The sequence below is a fragment of the Schistocerca piceifrons genome, chromosome 1 (genome assembly GCF_021461385.2).
Source record: "Schistocerca piceifrons isolate TAMUIC-IGC-003096 chromosome 1, iqSchPice1.1, whole genome shotgun sequence".
In the NCBI taxonomy this organism is placed as follows: Eukaryota; Metazoa; Arthropoda; class Insecta; order Orthoptera; family Acrididae; genus Schistocerca; species Schistocerca piceifrons.
Genome location: NC_060138.1, coordinates 103,922,533 through 103,945,057, shown reverse-complemented (window position 1 = coordinate 103,945,057; position 22,525 = coordinate 103,922,533). Strand labels below are relative to the sequence as shown.

Genomic DNA, 22,525 nt, shown 5'->3' with positions numbered 1-22,525 from the left:
GGAGATTAGAGTGAAAGAAGGGATTATAAATGAAATGACAGTCAGGCAAAATGAGGAATAGAAATAATGACTGCAATAACATGTATGAAAATATAATATGATAAAATGGATAGAATTAAATTGAAGTCAATAAAATCACATGCAAAAATGTTCCAAATAAAAAAGAAGGTAGGAAGCAATAATGAGAACAAATGAAAAAGTTAGTATGGTGTTTAAAATAACATGACAAATAATTACAATTTTAAAAAATTGTATTTAAACCAGTTATAAGAATAAAAATAATGTTTAAAATCATTTCAATAAAGATTTTAAAATAAAAAAAGGTATTGAAGCACCTGACAAGATTCAAACCCACAACCTTCTGCACATCAGAATCATATGCTAACCACTATGCTACTTCTACCAAAGTGAGGGCTCTAGAGCACATACAAAATTATGAAATTTTCCCCCATGATTACTAACAAATGAGAACCCACCAGAGGGAATAGCAGCAGAGTGAGGTACCTGGGACCCTAAGTTACATCACCATATGGATAGTTTCAAAAACTTGATTGCACCCTTGGGGACTTCTTGTAAGTTAAAGAAGAAAGAATTGTTAGTGAATGCTGTATTTTAAATGTTTACCTGAAGGCCAGGCAGACAACCGTAATCATCTTTGGAGGTGTTTTTGAAAGGTTGCATGAGGAAATTTGCAGGAAGAGATTACAATTGTGGCAAGACAATTTGTGTCTCCTTCACAATGATAATGTACCTAGTCACCCAGCTTAGTCCGAAAATTTTGTGTCCTAAATCAGATGACTGTCTGTCTGCAGCAACTCTACTCTCCAGATCTCACTATAAGTGACTGTCTCTTCTTTTCAAAGTTAAAGTCAATGACATTAAAGATAATTCACCACAGGTAATGAAAGATATTACAAAAGCAGATTTCTGGGACTGCATTACTAAGTTTGTTGCTAGAGAGATGGAATACTTTGTAGGAGAGGTATTATCTTTGTTTATAAGTTGGGTGTTGTGTAAAATGTCCATCATTCTTTTCTTGTCTGTATTATAATTGCTTCAAAATAAATAATTTTTTAATGTTGTAAACACTTAAAATTTAGTGAATAGAGGAGAATTATGGCTTTTTCATTTAATTTATGTTTTATCCTAGGAATTTAAAAAACTCTTGAATGATAAACTGAAACTTTCAACAACAAAACTGAAACCTCCAGCTAGAGGAAGTCGATGGATATATATCTGCTTTCGAACAGAGGAAGATAAAAAGAAAGCTCTGGAAGTTCTGAGTGGCTACAACTGGAAGAACAGCATATTAAGTGCACAGGTAAATCTTCCTGAATTCAAATATGGATAGAAGTAACATCTATAAATCAGTTAGCAGAAGACTAATGAACAAACTTAAAAGGTTTTTGAATTTATGTTTTCTTTGTTTAGGTAGTGAGATATCTGGATGATGTAAGTCTTAAAAAATCTTTTTTTTCCCCTCAGCCCCCCCCCCCCCCCATCTCTCTCTCTCTCTCTCTCTCTCTCTCTCTCTCTCTCTCTCTCTCTCTCTCTCTGTGTGTGTGTGTGTGTGTGTGTGTGTGTGTGTGTGTGTGTGTGTGTCACCCCAACCGAGATCACTACTTGCCCTAGAGATGACAGTGGCCCTGTGTGTGTAGTTTTCTCTGTCTGATAATGGACTTTTTCATATAGCTAGAGTCTCAGATTCCGCTTCTAAATGTGCCTGTCTGCTGTTCAGCATCTTTTCTATGTGGTTTGTACCAGTGTATCCTGATATTCATATTGTTATATCATCCCAGATTTTCAACTGTTGAATACATACGTCAGAATTTTTAACCAGTAGATAGGCACAGATTTCAAAGTTGTGTGTTCATCATATAAATGGAGTGGGTGGGATGACAGCAGAACAGACTGCAGTAAAGACAAAAGAAGGCCCTATCTTCATCTTTAAGTATGACAGGAATAGTAGTGTACTACGCGCAAGACTGTTGGGGGGGAGTAAGTAGAGCGAGCCCATTAAGGAAACAATTTAGTGGGTAAAGGACACTAATTGAGTGTGTACTCAGAAATATGAGTATAATTAGAATGTGTTTTGTAAAGAAGTGGAGTCCTGATGGGAAGAAATAATAGGAAAAGGCTAACTAATGCACAAAACATATCGTTAGAGGTGAGGTGCTCGTGCAGAGGGTGTGGGGGCAGATATTATTGGAGACTGAGCCAGTGGCTTGTGGGATTGGAAGTTGTGTTGGATAGATAGTTTCTGCCAATGCAGTTAAGAAAAGCTCAAAGAAGAAATACAAAGCTATCGAGAAAGAGACTAAAGGAACAACGTAGCGTGTAATAGATGATGTTTTAATTCATCAAATATTGAATGAATTCTGCCTAAAGGTGCACACACAGAGAAACCAGGTTACTTGTGTAGTGGAGTCAGGTTGAACCTGCGTGAAGAATAACCCATTGTTATCTACTGGAGCATGATGGAATGATAGCCTGGTGGCAGTGCTGACTGGGTTGGACACGTGCCTGCCAGAAAACCAGAATGTACAAGACATTGGTTGCCAGTGTCTGCACCGCCTGCAGATTACATGCCGTGCTGACAAAATTGAGGAGCATCCCCTACAATCTTTGAGAAAGATTTTATGGAAATTAATCAGTTAAAAAAATTGTGTTACTCATAGCTTTATATGTCACTTCATAGTGAAGTGCCCATTATTTCTTTAATGGTCATAGTTGTTAAGTTTGCATTTAAGTAACACACTGTATGAAATTCAAAAAGTTTGCAATGAAAAACAGGGGTTGCTCATTTTGGCTTTGGCTGGCAGATGGTGGTTGAAGTGATCACTATAGCAAAAATTTACAGATACCTTCATTTGAATGCTGGCCCCTGTTTTGACCAGAACCGAGGTGGAATCTTCCTGCACGTCAGTCAGGGGCCTGAAGATGGCATAGTAAACTGTCTAAACTGGTAGCCAAATAAAATAAGTTTGGACATTAGATGACTGAAAGGTGTTTGTTTTGACATCCTCTAGCAAACAGCCAAGCCCCACAACCATCTCTGAGAAGATGGACATACAGAGATTTTTGGTTTGGTGCATGTTAGATCATACATTGCTGCATATTACATTTAGCATGGTGAATATTTCTTTAAACTTGGGAGCCAATCTACATGTAGTACCAATCCCCAGAAAATGAATTTTATGCAGTGGGTTCCCTTGCACTCACACACGCTAATTATTTTCCCCTTTCAAGAACTGCCCATCTCTTTCAGGTGCTCTTCCAAATTTTTTGGTGTGTCTGACAAAATTATGATGTCATCGACAAACATCAAAGTTTTATTTCTTTTCCCAGAACTTTAATCCCCTGTCCAAATTTCTTCTTGCTTTCTTTCACAGTTTGCTCAGTGTGCAAATTGAATAACATTGGGTATTGGCTACAACTTGTTCTCAGTGCCTTCTCAATTACTGCTTCCCTTTTGTGCCCTTCAACTCTTTATAACTGTCATTTGGTTCCTAAATTGTAAATAATGTGTCATTCCATGTATTTTACACCTGCTACTTTCAGAAATTCGAGGAGTTTATTCCAGTAAACATCATAAAAATCTTTCTCCAAATGTGGCAAATAGCAAGCAAACAGGTGAAAATTTTGCCATTTAGTTAATACACGTAACTTTCGTATCTATGATGACATAGCAGTAGTTATAGTTTTTTTCCCTCCATTGGAGTACTGTAATTTTTTTAGATTGTTGACAGCTAGTGAAAAGAGAAGTTGCTAGTATGAAAATAAACATGAAATTTTTTGACTTATGTTGTTGCAAACCAACATACAGAGGATTTCTGTAAGCTATTGATCTTTCTGGTGACCAGTTGCTTGTTTAATAAGATACTCTTGTTTTAGGATTCTGTCGCAGTAGCTTGTAGTGATCAGAATTTTTACAACTTATATATTATTAAAATTGCACTTGAATGTGGCATTTATGTATTTGTTATCATGGAAGTGGAAGTTTCAGGGAAAGTATACCATCATGGGTGATAGTGCACCTTCACTGGCCCAGTTAGTGAAAGTGAATTACTGATTCCAGCTCTGTCAAACAATACACATTGACTAGGGATAGTACACTATCACTAGTGAATGTATACTTTCACTGCCAATAGGTAAGGAAAGTGAACCATGGCTGTAATAACAAAACAGTTGTACTTTGAAAGTTGCATTTGTCACCTGCAGTTTGAAAACATAGTCATATTATGTAAAATTCATTTATTGCAGCAACGATGTGCACCATGGCACTTTTGAATTGCACAACACAGTTTTGGTTTTGCAAAAGCATCTCAGAGTCTGACATTTTTGGTGGCAGTTGCATTTGAAGAATCCCTGGCTGCTTCCCACTGACCAAGACGTCGCAACTGTCCTCAGGGCAACAGTTTTCTCTGCTGGAACTTCCTCTTCTGACATTATTCTTAGAGGGCAAGTACTGAACTGGGACCTGAAACAAAATGTAGTTGTAGCTGCAGTGCCATATTGTATTCTCTCTTCCATAATTATTTAAAAACCAACAATTTATTACCGTGCATATAGTTGGCTCAGCACACCATCTCTCATCCCAATTCAGTAGAAGCCATCGGCCATTGTCTTGAGGATGACACCCAAGGTAACCCAGCAACTCCTCTTGCTTTATCAAAGTCGGGAACTGGAACTCTCACAGTATAGCCATCTTCCACTGTTGAAAAACAGTGATTGCACACTGCTGCACTCTTTGCACTTGTGCTTCTAAGCACTTGTACACTTCAGTTCTGTGTTTTTTAATAGCACGAGTTAACTCATTTAAATGTCGAAAAGTAGTCACTATTGTCAGGAATACTTTCTTCCTCTCTGTTCTCAACCTCTTTTCCTGTTGGTACGTTTCCCTCTTGCACTCGAGATTTACTGTGATCATTATCCTGCAACATTTCAGTCCCTGTCTCGGTGCTAATACTCACCTGATTAATTATATTTTCAAGATCATCCTAAGAGTGAATGTTCATTAATGCTTCAGGAGGTAAACTTGCTGAAGACAAACTATGTTTAGGAGAGCAGCCAAATATCACTTCGTACTGAGATCTTTTAAATCCAAAATGTACAGTGCTATTCTTCATTAGGCGCACAAATCTTTATGCATGTCTCCACTCCGCAGTGTTGTGCACCTGCATTCATGCAGTTAGCGTATTTTCCATGTCTTGATTTGCTCGCTCTATGCTGCCTTGATTCTGACTGTGTCTAGGTGTACCATGGACAATCTTAAAATTGCGCCATAGTTCATTTAAGCTGCTCATTATTTTGTTAATGAACTCTCTACCATTGTCAGACTGCAATACTGAGGGAGCACCCAACAATATAAAAATGTCAATAATGTTATCACATACTTCTTCAGCTGTTTTGGACTTCAGTGGCCTGAGAACAACGAATTTAGTGAGGTGGTCCCCTAAACCATTATGAATTTGTAATCTCCATCTGGTTGTGATTGGAAGTCAGTGAGATCAACTTGACATCTAGAATTTAGCTCCTTGAACAGCATTGGCTTCACTACTATTCCTTCTTTCAGACCTTTTTACTTTTGTAAACAAGGCTTACACAAACTAAGATAAATTTGGACATTTTTGTATGTTATGTTACAGAACTTTGACTTCAAGCATTTATCATTCAGCTGCATCCACCACCGTGGCATCGTGCAGAATGTCATCTATTCACTTCCAGCACTTCATATCTCTTCAAAAACTTGTAGTCATTGCCATCCCTCTTTTGTCCAGATTTTAGTGATTTTGCAGTGCTGATAAGTGACTTGTATTTTCTCTGTCCATGAATACAAAATTAGAACTGGGATTTCCCTGTTCCACTCAAAGATGTTCGTAGAACTTCACAGATTCAACTGTAGCTGCACTGATGTGAATCGTAACTGCACTACTGTCAACCACAGCTGCACTACTGTAAACCATAACTGCACTACTGTCAACCATAACTGCACTGCTGTATAACATAACAATAATGAGCTGATGACAGTTACATTCATGCTGATGCGTGGTAGCATTCTTGGACGCACCATTAATTATCCAGGTTTTCATTTTAGTGATGGTGTACATCCACTAGGAAAGGTTTACCTTCCCTAAGGAATCACAATATCTTGAATTGCCCTTGATTGTGGCATACGTCTGTTGGATAAAAACTAACCCCAGCATCTGAAATTCTGAAATTGCACTTGAATGCAGCTATTGCAAATTATATAAAAGAATTAGGAACATCAGCTGCAAGACTGCAAGGAAATTAATCATAAATATTTACTTTATGAAACAAAAATGTCTTTGGACCATGGCTATTCAGATACAATTGACAAGTTACTTTAATTCAGGAAGAAGGAAATAAAATGCTCATTATCAGTTACAAGGTTTTTAGGTTCATTATCTGGGTATTTAAATTGTGGTTACTGTGAGACAAACGGAAATGGCATGCAGACTTGGACAAGTGCTTGAAGTGCATTTTACTGGGCAGTGATCTGGCTGATATCAGCATGGAGGAAGGTGTGCTGCAGAAGGCTGGCAGCATCTTGGTGGTAGCATGTGGTTGGTGCCCCTCAGCACGAAGTCTTCCCTTTTCCGCCTGGACTACAAGTGTCTTCTTTCTTGGCCTAAATCACAAGTGTGTCCCCCCCTTCCCCCCGCAATCTCTTTGCATTCTCCCAAACTCTTTGTTCCTTCACATGGCCGCACACTTAATTGGTTGGCTCATAGTCTTCTTTTGGTCAGTCAAATGATTGTCACCATCATTGTGAAATATTTTTGTACCACTCTCAATTCTCAAATTTCTCACTGTAAGAAAGAAAGACCACAAATAGACTTTATTGTGGGTGGAATTCTTTCACTTAGCAAACTATAGGATGTCAGTCAAGAATGCATATCCTGTGTCCCATTCATTTGTCACATCCTCCTCCTCCCCTAACATTCTCATACATGCCTTGGCAAAAGAGCACTTGCAGACACTAAAAGGCACTAACAACAAGTGTTCTTTCCTTTAGCAAACTGCATATCATCCATTTCATATTGGTCACTCAAGTCTGTTAGAGGCCTCCAGTTGTCTTCTGTGCTCCTTCAACTGATAATGGGTCAATTCTCCTCTTCTCAGCCGGATTCTGTTGTACAGTAATGGCTGCCTACTGGGGGAGGGGGGAGGGGGGGGGGAGATAGAGGGGGAGGAGAGCCCTCCCATCAGTCAGCGATTGCCTGCATCCAATAGAGGCAGTGACCTTGAGTAGCAGTGGACAGACCCCTATTCTCAAGTCCATTACAAGCTAGTGTTTAGTCTGTTAGCAAGGTGAGTTTGTGCAGCTTAACATGTGTTTTGGCAAAAGAAGCAAAATTAAACCTCTCAACAAGAGAAATGTAGATGTTACTCATTATTGATGCATCATCAATTATTAGTAATGTTTACATTTTTCTTGTTGACAGGTTTCTTCAAAGGTAAAAAGGTAGACAATTCAGACTAACATAAACTGACAATTCTGTTGTAATTTTGCCAGAAATCCATAACCCATTATATTTTTAACATTGAATGTGTGAAACGGAAACTTAACAAAGGATTATCTTGCTGCCCTTCAATGATGTGAGAAATATGAAAATGATTCACAGCAAATAGTGTATAATCTCGTTGTTCTTATACCCATTCAGAATGAAGTGATGAACTACTTCACTTTAAATATCTTTTGATATGTTAAACAGAGATCATATATGGAATGACCTTTCTACTCTGCAGGGGAATGTGTGCTGATATGAAACTCCTTGACAGATTAAAACACTAAGTTACAAAGGAGACTGGTGAAGTTTGGAAGGTACGAGGTGAGCTGTTGGTGGAAATAAAGATGTGGGGACAGGTCATGATTTGTGCTGTGGTAACTCTTTTTGTAGAATACTTGCATGCAAAAGGCAAAAGGCTGAGGTTTAATTTCCAGTTCAGAACACAGTTTTAATCTGCCAGAAAGTTTCATTCATTATATATATATATTTATAATCTATTTTCACATTAATGAGTGGTCTCTAGCAGTCCATAAATCTACATCTACATTTATACTCTGCAAGCCACCCAACAGTGTGTGGCGTAGGGCACTTTACGTGCCAGTGTCATAGCCTCCCTTTCCTGTTCCAGCTGCGTATGGTTTGCGGGAAGAACTACTGCCGGAAAGCCTCCGTGTGCGCTCGAATCTCTCTAATTTTACATTCATGATCTCCTCGGGAGGTATAAGTAGGGGGAAGCAATATATTCGATACCTCATCCAGAATGGCACCCTCTCGAAACCTGGACAGCAAGCTACATCGCGATGCAGAGCGCTTCTCTTGCCGAGTCTGCCACTTGAGTTTGCTAATCATCTCCGTAATGCTATCACACTTACCAAATAACCCTGTGACGAAACAGCACCGCTCTTCTTTGGATCTTCTCTATCTCCTCAGTCAACCCGACGTGGTACAGGTTGCACACTGATGAGCAATACTCAAGTATAGGTCGAATGAGTGTTTTGTAAGCGACCTCCTTTGTTGATGGACTATATTTTCTTAGGACACTCCCATTGAATCTCAACCTGGCACCCGCCTTACCAACAATTAATTTTATATGATCATTCCACGTTCCATATGCATACTCCCAGATATTTTACAGAAGTAACTGCTACCAGTGTTTGTTCCGCTATCATATAATCATACAATAAAGGGTCCTTCTTTCTATGTATTCACAATACCTTACATTTGTCTATGTTAAGGGTCAGTTGCCACTCCCTGCACCAAGTGCCTATCCACTACAGATCTTCCTGTATTTTGCTGCAATTTTCTAATGCTGCAACTTCTCTGTATACTACAGCATCATCCGCGAAAAGCCGCATGGAACTTCGAACACTATCTACTAGGTCATATATTGTGAAAAGCAATGGTCCCATAACACTCCCCTGTGGCACACCAGAGGTTACTTTAATGTCTGTAGACATTGAGAACAACGTGCTGTGTTCTGTTTGCTAAAAACTCTTCAATCCAGCCACACAGCTGGTCTGATATTCCATACGCTCTTACTTTGTTTATCAGGCGACAGTGCAGAACTGTATCGAACGCCTTCCGGAAGTCAAGGAAAATGGCATCTACCTGGGAGCCTGTATCTAATATTTTCTGGGTCTCATGAACAAATAAAGCGAGTTGGGTCTCACACGATCACTGTTTCTGGAATCCATGTTGATTCCTACAGAGTAGATTCTGGGTTTCCAGAAACGACACGATATGCGAGCAAAAAACTTGTTCTAAAATTCTACAAGAGATCGATGTCAGAGTTATAGGCATATAGTTTTTCGCATCTGCTCGACGATCCTTCTTGAAAACAGGAACTACCTATGCTCTTTTCCAATCACTTGGAACCTTCCGTTCCTCTAGAGACTTGACGTACACGGCTGTTAGAAGGGGGGCAAATTCTTTCTCGTACTCTGCATAGAATCAAATTGGTATCCCGTCAGGTCCAGTGGACTTTCCTCTGTTGAGTGATTTCAGTTGCTTTTCTATTCATTGGGCACTTATTTCGATGTCAGCCATTTTTTTGTTCGTGCGAGGATTTAGAAAAGGAACTGCAGTGCGGTCTTCCTCTGTGAAACAGCTTTGGAAAAAGGTGTTTAGTATTTCAGCTTTATGCGTGTCATCCTCTGTTTCAATGTCATCATCATCCCAGAGTGTCTGGATATGCTGTTTCGATCCACTTACAGATTTAACGTAAGACCAGAACTTCCTAGGATTTTCTATCAAGCTGGTACATAGAATTTTACTTTTGAATTCACTGAACGTTTCACGCATAGCTCTCCTTACGCTAACTTTGACATTGTTTAGCTTCTGTTTGTCTGAGAGGTTTTGGCTTTGTTTAAATTTGCATTGAAGCTCTCTTTGCTTTTGCAGTAGTTTCCTAACTTTGTTGTGGAACCACAGTGGGTTTTTCCCGACCCTCACAGTTTTACTCGGCAGTGTTCTTATAGTATTATTATGCACAGATAAACAGGCATCAAATTTTCTATTTCTGGTAGAACAATGCCACATTTTTACTACAGAATGTAATTGAGACAGTAAAGCTGTTTCGTTACTCTGAAGCTGTGAACACATTGATAATTTTTGGACCCTTGTCAGCTACTCATCCAAGTGAAATATCAAAATAACGAAGATCATTCATGAAAATCTGAGCACTTCACCATGAAGCTGATGTGTAAAGCTAGAAGTAAAACAGTTTTTATTTATTTATTTATTTATGGTACCAAATACTTTCTGTAAAATCACATAAGAGAGACTGCAGAGGAAACGCAGCACACTATCATATTGTACTCATAATGGCACTCCTGCACATTGACTAGCAGGTCATCTGCATTCTCTATGTGCACCCATAGGTGTGTATATGTGCACTGGACAGTGCAGTGATTCGGTGCGCAGACTTCTCTCACCAATAGTACATGGCCAGTCTGGTCTTGTGCTATGCTCAGAACCATGAGGTGTGACGGAAGTAAATGTCTTACTCCACTGAATAACAATACAGATGTATCTGTTCTTGTTATCATCTTCCTGGCTATGCCTGCACTAGGGTATCATTTCATGCTGGCATAATACTGGTGGCAGAGCCTTCCTTCCTTGCACTCTGGAGTAATATAGCTATCCACACATGTACCTTCACTTTCCTTCCTTGCACTCTGAAGTAATATAGCTATCCACATACATACTTTCACTTATTATTATTATTTAGATTAGTGACTTTGATGAGGGTCAGTGACAGATTGGTTTTGAACACAATGGAACTTCTTCCTTGTACAGAGTAACAGAAAAGGGTCTTATTTTTATTTCTTTCAGACACAGTCACAATCAATACCTGTTTTGACCCTACATCAGCAACTTCAGTATCCATAAGTCACAGGTGTATGTAGATTCTGAAAATGGACAATGTATGGCCAAAACTGGTAATGGTTGTAATTATTTCTTGTGACTGTGCCTAAATAAAATAGAACTAAGAGTACTTTTTGTTATTGCTGTACAAAGATAATGTTTCATTGTGTTGAAAACTAAGCCATGCCAGTCTGAACCTGTTTCTCCCTTCAGACACAAGGCATGGACTGGCGGGAAATCGTTTGGCTTACCTGTATCTGCTATTGGAAGAAGATAGCAGATCACGTCATTTTTCCTAACTAATTTATAAGAATGTTCATCGACCACATAAGTCCTGAAACTCATACACAAGCAGGACCAGAAAAGATTTAGGAGAATAAATTCTACTGAAGATATGCTGTATGCTCACAAACATGTTTTTACTTGAAGGAGGCGAGAGCTGCACCTGATCCACTGGTACAGAAGAGATCATTGCAGCTGGAAACAGATGATGTTGCTGCTAAGAAAGTAAAACTCACGTCTGAAGCATTGACTGAAATGTTGAAAAAATCTACAACACCATGGTGGGACATACCGTATGAGGAACAGGTAATTGGATGGTCTGTTATTTTGGTTGTATCAGTAATGGAAAACTTTCCCAGTAGTTACTTTTCACATCATAGTTTTGAAGCATCACTGCTGTGTAAATCATTCATGTCTTTTTTATTTTCAAGGAATCATTTTATATTTTTATTGCGTTTTGTACCAGAATGTCTCACTTTCAGGACCTGCAGTCCCCTTTGACTCATCAGAAACCATTTCGTCTTCTCAGCCCCTCCCTTCCCTCTACCTCTACCCACCCTCCCCCTCCACTCCTCCCTAACAATTACTTTGTGAGCATGCATAATATTTCCCTTTCTTCTGTACTGTAAGTTTAACTTCTGACTGCCTGATACTCTGCCACGGGCCACAGCCAGTGACAGCTGCAGTAAGAACATAAGAGGGGGCAGGGGGATGCCATGTTGTGGGTTGGTCAGCATAGTCGATTCTGTATTAATGTAAATTTGTTGGTGATGATGGTACAAACAACTGGGAGAGAAGGTGAGGCGGGAGGCGGCGGGAGGGGGACTCAACTGTAGTGTATGGGGTGCGCTGTGTACCAATGCAAAAGCAGTTGCAGTGCTGTGGCATGAGTGGATATGCATATTCACAATACACCAGTTTCCTGTGCTTTTGTCTGTGTTAATTCATGAAGTTAACCACAAATCAGTGTGTGGATGTTACGTAATCAGTTGCACATCATATGCTTATCCTTCATTGTAAAATTTGTTTCATTTCTTGTTTATATGAACTTTTTTATGTTTTTGTCAAAATATTTGAAAATAAGTATGACAGAAGCCAACAATATATTGCAGCACATGTGCTGATCAAGCAGTACATTCGTGGTAAAGATGGTGGTTCTCTGCTCCAAAACCACAAAGAAAATGCCACAAAAATTGTAGTGAAATAAGTGACTTGTGAGTCAACAGTGTATGAGACTGCGACTGCTGTCATCATCTGACTTACCCAAGCAGTCGTATATTTGCTTCAACAGTAGATGAAGTGTGAGCGGGTGCATCTGGCACAAATTTTTTCGTCACATGTTTCATATCAAAAACATCAAAACAGATTTCATGGTGTGAGCCAGTTGAGCCATTTGATATGCCCCCATCAGAAACTTCTGCGCTTGTGATTAGGTGATCATTCATTTCACTTTTTCTGTGTTTTCATACGTTGTTGATGTGCTGGGTTGTCCAGAATATCATCATCATCATCATCATCATCATCATAATAGCCATTTTGGAAATGCTTGTGCCATTTGTAAACCCTGGCTTTGCTTATAGCAGACACACCAAAAGCAATATTCAACATTTCTAAAGTTTGTTACAGTTTATTCCATTTTTATAGCAAAATTTTCTGATCCATTTTTAAACAAATCAGTGATCACCACTCATAAGCAAACACATATAACCTTCTTGACAACTGATGACATACATTTCAGAAATGTTGACCAACACCACAATGAAAGACCACATGAATTAGACTAATACAACGTGTGAAATTAAAAAATTCCCGATATTTTTTGTAACACCTCATATTTAACATAGCATTTCCATCACTCTACCTGATTTCAGTAAGACCTCCAGTACAATAAGAATATTTCAGCATCCTGAGTGTATCATGATTGGCTTGTACGTCATCTAGTACACAAGCGCAGTTTGATTGCTTTCGTATCTCAAAGTAATACACAGGTCTTGTAATTCCCTTTTTGAGACTGTCCTTAATTGAAGGAATTTGGGACCAATGGAGCAACATCCTCAGCATTGTTTCACTAAGAGTGATGGTGATGGCTTGGATCAAGGAAGTGAAGTTCAGTTGGAGCAGATTTCCCTTGGGTGCTGTGTCTTGACTAGCACTTCAAGAAAAACTGTTTTTCCTTATATTCTAGTAAGGGGAATTTTGTGCTGGTATGAATCATATTAACCATAGAAAACAAGAAGGTTCCTACCTTTATGTGTGACAGTATTACAAAAAACATAGAAACATATTGATTGCTGTATACTTGGTTCCAGTTTCTTTGTTTCAAGAAATCGTGCATTCGGAATCACATTTACTGTGATGGAGGTTACCTTCAGTCACCCCACTTGATTGTTGGTTCAGTGATTAGGAGGTCCATTGATATCAGAACCGTTAGGAAAAGATTTGTGAATTTTTATTGGATTAATGTCTTGTGTCATTGCCAAGGGGGAGATTCCGTTAAAAGTGAGCATGGTGGTGGTGGCTTTTCACTACCTGACATTAAGAGTGTGAAAAGTCATGGAGCAGTAACTCACACTTATACATGTGCCAAGTGAGACAACTTTTAAGGTATTTAATCGGCTGGTATGGAGATATTATGATCATCTTGTCTGTTGGTATCGTAGGTATGAAATCTGTTTAAAAAATATAGTGATCAATTTTGGTGGTAGCTAATGAAAGTGGACTGCAAAGTGTATATGTGAGTGAGGATGACTGTAGCAGCCACGTTCTAGAGAGTCAGGGCATGTATGTGATCACTGCATTAGCATCTAATCTTGGGTAAAGCTGGAAAATTCATTTGCAGAGAATATTAAGATGATTTTAGAAGTAATGGGTTGAGACTACCATGAATAATGACATGAGACAGATGTCTGAGATGTCTGAGAATCAGTTGAAAGTTGTCTACACTCTAGACAACAACAATAAAGTAGACCTGTGGAAAATATTGAATGCACATTACATAAAATCAGCAAGGATTGCTGACTGACAGACCAAAAACTAGAATCAGAACTTAGAATACCATAATCTGAAGTGTAGAAAACTGTGATGGCACTTCTAAATGTGAAAGGTATTGTAATAAAATATGTTCAGTGTTTACTGCCACCAGTAAAGAAGGGTCTCTGTATGAATGTAGCTTGTATTGTATTATATTTTAATGCTTTAGGTTTAAGATTAATGTTTGAATAATTCAATAGTGAAGGCCAAATTTGAAACATATTACAGTAGAAATAACTGTCTAGTGTGATTGTGACAGCTAAACATTTGTGCGAATAAACTAGCTGGAACTTAATTATTCTCTAATAAATGTGTGCAGTGCATAGACATTGTGTCGATAGGTGAACCGGAAGCTGGAAAGCATGCGCCAGTTGCTCACGCGTCTGGGCCGTGATATGGTACGCTGTAACCCAGCACTGGGTGCATGGCTGAAGAAGCAGCAAAGTATGTACAATGGATTACCATGTGAGCTGCTTGGTTGTCGTTCTTCTCCTCAACAGGACAGCTACCGCAATAAATGTGAATTCACCATTGGTATGTTCGTTTTATATTTATTTTTCCTATTCACATTTAAAACTGTTGTATTCTTTTAGTGCCATTGTAGTGTTCTGCTAATCACAGATGCAGTTTGCTGAAGCTATGATGATGATTATGTTGTTAATTTGCCAACTAATGTAATTGTTAATTAAGGGGTAACCATGGTTCTGCCAGGGCTGCAAGCTGTTGTTGGGAATTATAATTTGGTTATTCTGTAGAACCTTACTGTTAAATTCCTGGAATTAATGTTTTCGCACTGTTTATTACATTTTCTGCCAGTCCTGTCAAATTTTCTATGTTCAAAATGTTGATTCTCAGCCTCACTTTTGCATCTTCATAATTATAAATATCGGACCATTTACACTTTATGAAATGACATTAATGGAGGGAAACTGTTGTAAGTACAGGATAGCATTTTTACCTTTTTGTAACACCAGGAAGTTTTAAATTTTCTTACTGTTAGTGGAGGTAACTTTTCCCCTCCATCACTATTTGCCGTTAACATCGTCATACTTTCTTTACTTTTTTGTTAACATCTTTGGCATTGTTATTCCTTAACAGAATATGTCTTTGCAGAAAGTAAATTATATAAGATGTCAGTTTCATCGGGATTGAAAATATTTCTGTACTCACAACACTGTATTATTAGTGATCTTGTAATGTTTTTGCAATAGGTTACTCTTTCTGTATCCACAGCCTAACTTTCTCCACTTACACTATTAAACAACCGGTTCTGTTGTTCTTTAAAATGATCCAACGAGCTTTTCAGTGCACAGAAATGTTCAGTGCCAATTGTCAATACAGTTCCACAAGCCACAGAATGTTTCTGCAAATAGGACTGCTGTCATTCCTTGAAATCACTACAAAGCCATTTTTTTCCACATCATTGAATGTAGACGTATGAATGCCCTCCCCCTTTGAATCCAAAATAATTGTTAGCTTCAGCATTTAAGAATTCTTTCTTATTTTTTAGTATGCTGCACAAAGTAAATGGTGCTACATCTGCATTTTCATCTCCATTCATACTCCACAAGACACTACAGTGCGTGGCAGGAGCTATCTTGTACCAGTGTTAGTCATCCTCTGTCCTGTTCCATTTGCAAAGGGAGCAAGGGTAAAATTAGTGCCAGTATGACTCTGGACAAGCACTAATTTGTCTTATCTTGTCCTTGTGGCCATTACACAACATGCATGTTAGTGACAGTAGAATCACTTTGCAGTCAACAACAAACTCCAGTTCCATAAATTATCTCAATAGAGTTTTGTGAAAAGAACATCATCTTTCATCTACCTCTACATCTACGTGGATATTCTGCAAATCACATTCAGGTGCCTGGCAGAGGGTTCATCGAACCACCTTCACAATTCTCTATTCTTCCAATCTCGTATAGCGCGCAGAAAGAATGAACACCTATATCTTTCCGTACGAGCTCTGATTTCCCTTATTTTATTGTGGTGATCATTCCTCCTTATGTAGGTCAGTGTCAACAAAATATTTTTGCATTCGGAGGAGAAAGTTGGTGATTGGAATTACGTGAGAAGATTCCATCGCAACAAAAAACGCTTTTCTTCTAATGATTTCCAGCCCAAATCCTGTATCATTTCTGTGACACTCTCTCCCATATTTCATGATAAAACAAAATGTGCTGCCTTTCTTTGAACTTTTTCGATGTACTCCATCAGCTCTATCTGGTGAGGATCCCACAGCGCGTAGTAGTATTCTAAAAGAGGACGGACATGCGTAGTGTAGGCAGTCTCCTTAGTAGGTGTGCTACATTTTCTAAGTGTCCTGCCAATAAAACGCAGTCTTGGGTTAGTCTTCCCCACAACATTTTCTATGCGTTCCTTCCAATTTGAGTTGTTTGTAATTCTGATATCTAGGTATTTAGTTGAATTTACGGCTTTTAGATTAGACTTATCTATCATGTAACGAAAGTTTAACGAGTTCCTTTTAGTACTCATGTGAATGACCTCACACTTTTCATTATTTAGGGTCAACTGCCACTTTTTGCACCATTCAGATATCTTTTCTAAATCGTTTTGCAGTTTGTTTTGATCTTCTGATGACTTTATTTGTCGATAAATGCCAGCTTCATTTGGAAACAACCGAAGACAGTTGCTCTGATTGTCTCCAAAATCATTTATATAGATAAGGAACAGCAAAGGGCCTACCTTGGGGAATGCCAGAAATCACTTCTGTTGTACTCGATGACTTTCCGTCAATTACTACGAACTGTGACCTCTCTGATAGGAAATCACAAATCCAATCACATAACTGAGACAATATTCCATAAGCACACAATTTCACTACGAGCCGCTTGTGTGGTACAGTGTCAAAAGCCTTCTGGAAATCCAGAAATACAGAATCGATCTGAAATCCCTCGTCAATAGCACTCAACACTTCATGTGGATTAAGAGCTAGTTGTGTTTCACAGGAATGATGTTTTCTAAACCCATGTTGACTGTGTGTCAATAGACCATTTTCTTCGATGTAATTCATAATGTTCGAACACAATATATGATCTAAAATCCTGGTGCATATCGACATTAACGATATGGGCCTATAATTTAGTGGATTACTCCTACTACCTTTCTTGAATATTGGTGTGACCTGTGCAACTTTCCAGTCCTTGGGTACGGATCTTTCGTCAAGTGAACGGTTGAATATGATTGTTAAGTAGGGAGCTAATGCATCAGTATACTCCAAAAGGAACCTAATTGGTATACAGTCTGGACCAGAAGACTTGCTTTTATTAAGTGATTTAAGTTGCTTCACTACTCCAAGGAAATTTACTTCTACGTTACTTTGTCTTCTTTTGCGAAGGCATTTTGGAAGTAACTCTGCTTCCGCAGCACTGTCTTCGATAGTATCTCCAATGCTATCATGCGGAGAAGGCATTGATTGTTTCTTGCCGCTAACATACAACCAGAATCACTTTGGATTTTCCGCCGCACTAACGTACTTCACATATGACCAGAATCTCTTTGTATTTTCTGCCGGGTTTCGAGACAAAGTTTCATTGTGGAAACTGTTATAAGCATCTTGCATTGAAGTCCACGCTACATTTCGAGCTTCTGTAAAAGATCATCAATCTTGGGGTTTTTGCATCTGTTTAAATTTGGCATGTTTGTTTCATTGTTTCTGCAACAGTGTTCTAACCCATTTTCCTTTAGGTATTCCCATTTAAAAATAACTTTAATGAGCACACATTGTTTACATATGGTTACAACTGAGTTAGGCTTTCATCAGTCTGTCATTAATGTGCTTAGTGGTTGAGATATGCTCTGTCTGGGGAATGGCTTGTTGCGTAATTTACAAGTGCAGTCCTTCCTGAGGTCATGATACGATCCCTTCCGGTGTATCGTCCAGGGGAAGCCATGAGTGGAAAAATGTGTACATGTGGTGGAGTTAGAAGTTCAGTCCTTTTCAGATATTTCAATTCATTGCTTCTGTTTCCAAGATTTGCTTTGGTACCTCCCTGGCTTTTGTTTTGTCTCTCCTCAATGACAGTTTTGTACGTATCCTTCCGTTTCTGGAAGATTGAAGCATTGTTCAGTATCTCCTACCCTCCAACTTCACAGAACTTCTCCTGCATACCTTGTGGGTCTAGCACTCGTGGATGAAAGGATATTATGGAGACATGGCTTAGCAACCACCGCGAGGATTGTTTCCAGAGTGAATTCTCACTCTTCAGCAGAGTGTGCACTGATTTGACACTTTTTGCTTTTTGGCAGATTAAAATTGTGTGCCAGACTGGGATGTGAAACGGGGAAGTGGTACTGGTGGAAGTAAAGCTGTGAGAAAGAGTGAATCTTGTTTAGCGAGAGAGAGATAAAGAGAGAGAGAGATAGAGAGATAGAGAGATATGCTGTTCTCATGACCTCGCAGTAGTGTAGAAAGAATTATTATGAATGACATGATAACTCTTCTGTGTCACAGTGTAGTTACAACTACAATGACAATAATAATAATAATAATAATAATAATAATAATAATAATAAGGCGCCTAGTTTACACGATGACACTAGGTTGCAGGCAACTGCACTACAGGCCACTGCGCATGTGCACTGTGCATTTGCGCAACTCGTTAGTGAAACTAAACACTTTCGGTGTGTTCCAACTTTGCCGACACTAGTTGCATGAGTTTTTGAGGTTATGTGTGTTCGTAGAGTGTAGACAAACTAAAATATGAAGTGGGGAATGGATAATAATGTTAGGTTTTTGGATATCTATGCTTTGGATAGATGTTTGTGGGATGTCAGTGATGCTGATTACAAAAATAAGCAACATATTGCTGCCGCTGAGACCGTCGTATGCGATCATAACATAGACGGTTTGACAATATCTGAGCTGCAGGGCAAAATTTATTGAGTTAGGAACACATATACAACCGAATTAAGAAAAATACAAGCAAGTGTAATTCTTGCTGTCTCAGTGCTCTCGTCTACAAGACTGAAATCCCATCGTTCAATTTGGCCAACTCTTTGTTAAGCAGTATTGTTGACAGGAGGGAAGGCTATACAAATTCAAGAAGCTGCATTATTTATTCAATATTCATCTCTTTAAAATGTCACTGCAGTGCTCCCCATTCACATATTTTAGAAGTTTGAAATATTGCCACTGTTGAGATCCATCTTCAAGAGAGGAGTTTGCAAACAATTCTCTTCTTAATGCAGCCTGCTTTGAATAATTATTGCTCTAAATGTTAATAATTATTACTGTTTATGTCAGTAATTGTTGGTGTTAATGAAAAAGTGTCATCACCAACGAAAACCGCATCTTATAGCATGCCGAGTATTCTCGATTGTAATTCCTTTATTCCTTATCGCATAATTAACTCTATTTAGAAGAAATGTGTACAGTTCTGGTGACATTCTAAGATGATTAAAAGAACTTCTTGGATCTTCCATTACAAATTATTTTAGCAAGGATGCTGAGCAACCGAGCTGACGTCTTTTCTTCATCCAGTCACGAATCAAAACACGTTTCTTATTTTTTTCCTTATGCAGTGATTCCACGCAACAAGCTTTAACTTCATCACAGCTCATGCAACGTGCAGATGCCAAAACTTTCATTTCAGATACGACGTGGGGACCTACAAAACAACGAAACTGAAGTGTATACTAGTGTTGCTGTGTCTACAGTCATATATGAAACCACTTGCATGCAACTCATTCCACAGAACGAGTGGTGCAACCCAATGTCATTGTGTATACTAGCCTTAATAGTAATAATAATGCACTTGAAATCAAATACCATAGGGAATTGTTGCAGTTGACATTGTCCATTACACTCTTCATGTTCTAGTTTTGCTTGTAGAAAAAATTCTGTATTTTCATACAGTTAGTCACACTTTGTAACACACTCTTATTTTGAGCAACAGGGCATAATATATGTGAGAGGAGTGATACTCAAAATAACTTACTTGAGAACTGTCATTGATCTCAACACACTGTTATTTTGTGATTAGTATATGCTAATAAAATTGTCCTCAAGAGGTATACCCTTATTGCTTGTTCAAAAAATTGTAAAACTGTGCTTTTGTAATATATTACAAAGTGTTGTATTAATGTAGAATATTAGAAGGGACTTTGAACCACGGAGTTAGATACTACTGCCTGATGCCGTGTATGTTTGTCTCCGAAACTCCCAAACTATAGGGCATTAGATACAGACCATATGAGCATACTATGTTCAGAAATTTTTTTCTTGCAAAGGATATCTACAGGGTGATTATAATTAAAGTCATAGCTCCAAAAATGCTGTAAAAAGAGAACCGCTGCTTAGGATGACAGCAAATTTGAATGGAATGTTATTGAAGAAGAGAGAAACATCATTGGGGGATGCTTATATTGGATAGCAGTGTAAGCATCATAACGTAAATGGATTTGGCTACAAATGACAGACAAATCACAATACGACGTCTGTGGTGAGAATTGCACATTAAACCAAGCATACCATGATGTATAAACACACAAGTTTGGCATTCAACAGCTGTGGCACGGTTACGTATGAAGTCCATCCTCCACGTCATTGCTGTACCACTCGCATGTGAAAAATTGGGCCAAAAACTGCATAAAAAACAACAATGAAATTGGTTTTTAATTGTCCTAGGACCAAAAACTGCACAAAAAGCAACAATGAATTTAGTTTTTGTTGTTCTGAGGATGAAAACTGCATAAAAAGCAACAACAAAATAGGTTTTTAATTGTTGTGAAACTTGCACAAGACATGTTCGGTGCCCTGTCCATTGTTTTCTGCCACAAGTTTAAATTGAGAAACAGCATGTTCCACAGCAGTGTGTGTCAGGGGTCACATTCAGAATGTGATGGACAATGTGTGCCTTCAATTCAGCTATGTTTGTAATTGGAACAGATAACCCCACAGCCAGAAGTCACACGGATTAAGATCAGTTGATCTGGACAGTCAAGCTATAGGAAAATGACAGCTGATAATTCTAGCATTTCCAAAATGCCTCTGCAACAGCTGCTTCACTCATTGAACAAAGTATGGAGCAGCTCCTTGTTACAAAAAAATGATCCTACCACACATCCTCACTGTTGGAATGATGTTCATGCACAAAAGACTCTCATAGTTGTCCATATTCTGCAATTCTGTCTGTTGACGAGACCTTGAATGTGGAAAAGAGCTCCACAGAATGTTCCCTGGCCATTTGTTGTCCATTTCCATGCAATCAAGAAATTCAAGAGCAAACATCAGCATGAAGCAACATGCATAATTTGGTATGGATAGCAATGCAGGATATTTTGTAGTATTTTATGCACCATGCTCACAGCATTTCCAAAGTTTGGACAATTCCCCGCAGATTGTGGCCACATCTTCTACTGACAATGGATCAGTTGTTTTCCTCCCTCTGCCACACTGCATTTCGGAAGAACCTGTCGTGTTGAATTTCATAATCGTTTTCTCCAGATCCTTTTCAGACATCGGATCAATGCTTTTTTGAGTGTCTGGCACTTCTGCAGAGCTACTGGTGTGCAGTCATCATTCTTGTATAAGAGCTTTACCAGCAGCATACAATCCTGCATTGAGACAGTCGTTCTGAGAGCCTCATAAGCAAACTGTGGAACAGCCCTGTACCTCACATCTTTTATTTTGTGTATTCTGCCAATTATGGCACCATCTAATGCTAAAACTTTTGTTGCATTTGTTTTTTTCATAATGTTCTCTATTGCTAGATAACATTCCATTCAAATTTGACATCATTCTAATCTATGGTTCTGTTTTTTGCTGCTTTTTGAAACTGGAACTTCTATTATAATCATCCTGCGTATGAACAAATGTTGGAGAGATAAGAGTGTTAAATTTTCAAATGTGAATAATTCACCCAAACTGGAATGTCATTATGTGGTGGTTTTCTTGTGGACTTTATCCTACATGTGCCATATAATGACAGTCGATAAAGTTGAGTTACCTATGTCTGTAAGCACATCATTTGTTCTATAGCAGACAATGATGGTACAAGATTCAAGGTCAGATATCTATGCACCACCTCACATTGAGTCCAGCAACTCTGTTCGTGAGCCATGCCCTAGTGTCATTAAGTCATTCATCACAGTTGTATCACGTACCTCATGGAGGAAGGTAATTTGTCATCCTTGGTAGCTAGGGCTCTACATAGGTGCTAATAGGTTAATAATGGGAACTGAAGAATTCTGTAGGCATGTGGGAATGGGCTTTGGCATGTTACAAAATCATCCCAAAATAATGAAGTGGTGAAAACAGCATGACAGTATCCATTGTTAAGGGCAGA

The 22,525-nt window shown here is 38.6% G+C and overlaps 1 protein-coding gene across 3 annotated transcripts in view; it reads left to right on the top strand.

The window, feature by feature from the left end:
* The window catches only part of LOC124796444 (tRNA (uracil-5-)-methyltransferase homolog A-like), an 89,886-nt gene that overhangs the window by 29,062 nt on the left and 38,299 nt on the right, over window positions 1-22,525 (top strand). For 2 of the 3 annotated variants that reach the window (XM_047260647.1, XM_047260658.1), the window contains 3 exons: window positions 1,151-1,321; window positions 11,331-11,489; window positions 14,555-14,747. In XM_047260647.1, coding sequence (XP_047116603.1) covers window positions 1,151-1,321; window positions 11,331-11,489; window positions 14,555-14,747 — 523 coding nt within the window. The remainder of the gene's footprint in view (window positions 1-1,150; window positions 1,322-11,330; window positions 11,490-14,554; window positions 14,748-22,525) is intronic. The other variant, XM_047260668.1, reaches the window with a different exon arrangement.